This window comes from Pholis gunnellus, assembly GCF_910591455.1.
Source record: "Pholis gunnellus genome assembly, chromosome: 15".
In the NCBI taxonomy this organism is placed as follows: Eukaryota; Metazoa; Chordata; class Actinopteri; order Perciformes; family Pholidae; genus Pholis; species Pholis gunnellus.
The window spans coordinates 128888-131387 of NC_136542.1; the positions used below are offsets into that span (position 1 = coordinate 128888).

General features: G+C 50.2%; 1 protein-coding gene across 1 annotated transcript in view; it reads right to left on the reverse strand.

The window, feature by feature from the left end:
• Window positions 1-2500, reverse strand: part of mapkbp1 (mitogen-activated protein kinase binding protein 1) — a 23336-nt gene that overhangs the window by 12384 nt on the left and 8452 nt on the right. The window contains exons 6-11 of the mRNA XM_079174803.1: window positions 2320-2457; window positions 2059-2241; window positions 1331-1491; window positions 1028-1226; window positions 612-806; window positions 301-509 (exon numbers count right to left, since the gene is read on the reverse strand). Of these exons, the coding sequence (XP_079030929.1) occupies window positions 301-509; window positions 612-806; window positions 1028-1226; window positions 1331-1491; window positions 2059-2241; window positions 2320-2457 (1085 nt within the window). The remainder of the gene's footprint in view (window positions 1-300; window positions 510-611; window positions 807-1027; window positions 1227-1330; window positions 1492-2058; window positions 2242-2319; window positions 2458-2500) is intronic.

Below are 2500 nucleotides of genomic sequence, written 5' to 3' on the forward strand. Positions count from 1 at the left end.
TAATATACTGTATATCTATAATATATCTATAGATAATAAATATCTATAATATATTTATATATTATAGATCTATAATATAGGATTTTTGACTTCCTGATCTTCTGTTTTGTTGAGTGAACTCTAGTTCTCTGATGTGTATGTCTCAGGCTTTTATTGTGAAAGGTAGGAATGGAGAGCGTGAAGCTGCAATGCGTTGCCAATGTGGCAGCAATAACAAGTTTGTTCGGACTACAGACTCTCTGTGTGATGACTTTACTACCTTTATCAGTAAAACCCCCCCCCCCCCCCCCCACAGCTCACCTGAGAACTCCCATGCGGTCTCCAGAGGCCAGGTGCTTTCCATCAGGACTGACTCTCAGGGTCCTAATGCCCGCCCTGCTCTGGTCAGCCTGCTGCCCGTCTGAGCCCAGTGACCCCGCCTTCTCAGTGGTTCCACTTGTGACTGTGGCGCTCTGCGGGTCCAGGAGGGTCGAGACGTTGTCGTCCACATAAATGACCTTCTGTAGGTCCTGAGGGGTCAAGGTCAGTGAGGTCAGGAGGGTGTCAGGTCAGTGTAGAGGTGCAGCTCAGGTGTAACATCACTATCACGGTAAAGGTGTGTGTTCTTGTACCTGGCTCAGGATGTTCCTAGTGAGGAGCTTGTGGCCATCGGTGTTCCACAGTCGGATGGTGTTGTCTGAGGAGCAGGACAGGTACGATCCGGGGGGGAGATGTGCCCCATCTCCTCTTCTTCCTCCTCCTCCTCCTCCTCCTCCTCCTCCCCCTCCCCCTCCTCCTCCTCTTCCTCCTCCCCCCTCTGGGTACACCTGTAGGGGACACAATAGGAGGTGCTCAACTGAAGAGTTTCAACATAAACAGATGCCATAAAGTTGTCAGGCATCTAATGTTAAATTCAGGCTAGCTGTTAGCGGTGTTTATGCTACGCTAAGCTAGCAGCTGCTGCCTGTAGCTTCATATTTTAAAGCTTAGAATTCATTCAGTAACATGTTAGAATGATGTATGTGTCTAGGATTCATGATGTAATGACCTCCAGGCTCCACACACAGGAGGCGTGGTAGAGGGCGGAGTAGAGCTTCCCCGCTCTGCGGGGGTCCCGGAGGTCCCGGACGTCCCACACGTAAACACTGTGGTCGTTGTAGACGCACGACAGCCAGCGGCTGGCGGGGTCGTAGCTCACCGCCACCGTGTCCGGGTACCGGGCCTCCGGTCGGCTCGAGAACAGCTGACTGAGGAGGAAACGGAGAGAGACGTCACCATGACAACTAAAAAACATGGTAAGCTGTCTACAAACTGATGTTTATGTGTGTATATGTGTGTGTGTGTGTGTTACCTGGCATCCACCATACTGGCGATGTCAGCCCCCAGACAGTGTGGGCGGGGCAAAGTACACAGGAAGTGCAGGTTGACGGGGCTGAAGGCTCGAACCGTCCCGTCAGAACAACCACAGAAGATCAACTCGTCTGTGACGGACAGACAGGTGGCCTGAGACGCCTGAGGACAGACAGGAGGACACACAGACAGACAGACAGACAGACAGACAGACAGACAGACAGGTGAGTCCTGATGTCCACTTTGTCTCTCTGAGTTCTGACACCATGAAGACGAGGACGTGTTTGATCTGTTATGACTAAACTACATCATACTTTGACTTTGTTGGGACTCTTTTAGCGGTGGATGAATCCAGCTTTGGACATGTCTCATGTCTCCAACATGTTTCATGTCTCTAACTGTCTTTTGTCTCTAACATATAAATGAGGTGAGAGAAGATTCAGACAGAGAGGCTGCTTCAGAGGTTATTTAGGATTATAGATATTAAAGTGTTCTTTAACAGACTGAGTTCATATTAATCATGAGGATTATAGATTAAATTGTAGATTAAATTGTTCTTTAATAGGCTGAACTGACTGAGTCCAGGTGAGTCGACTCTCTGCACAGGAAGCCAGACAGGAAGCAGAGGAACTTTAGATTAAAGTCACAAACATTCTTATACAGCGAGTTAAAGACACCTGTGACCACGCCCACCAGTGATGTCACCTGTACGGACAGGTGAGAACTCACCCGTAGCTCCACCCACTTATCGAGGAGTCGCCGGTCGTTGAACTCACACAGCCGACCGGAGGAGGTGATGCAGAAGGTGGAGGAGGCGTGGCGGCCCCGCCCACACGCCACGTCGCTGAAGAAGTTATTCCTGAGTTCTCCCAGCAGCCCTGAACGCCCCAGCAGAGGGACGGTGGCGTTCACCTGTGGACAGGTGAGGAGGGTTGATCAGTAATCAATAATAATAACCATCTCATCAGCAGGAGACCGTTGAAGGAGAACCTTGGAGGTCTTGGCGTGGTCCAGGTACCAGAACTTGACGTGTCGGTTTCCAGCGGTAACAAAGTAGGAGCTGTCGTCTGAGAAGGAGACGGCCGTCACCTTACTGGACACCTTGTTGGCTGAAACCACCACGTTCTTCTGATCAACACACAAACAAACATCCGTCATCATCACGTCCTCT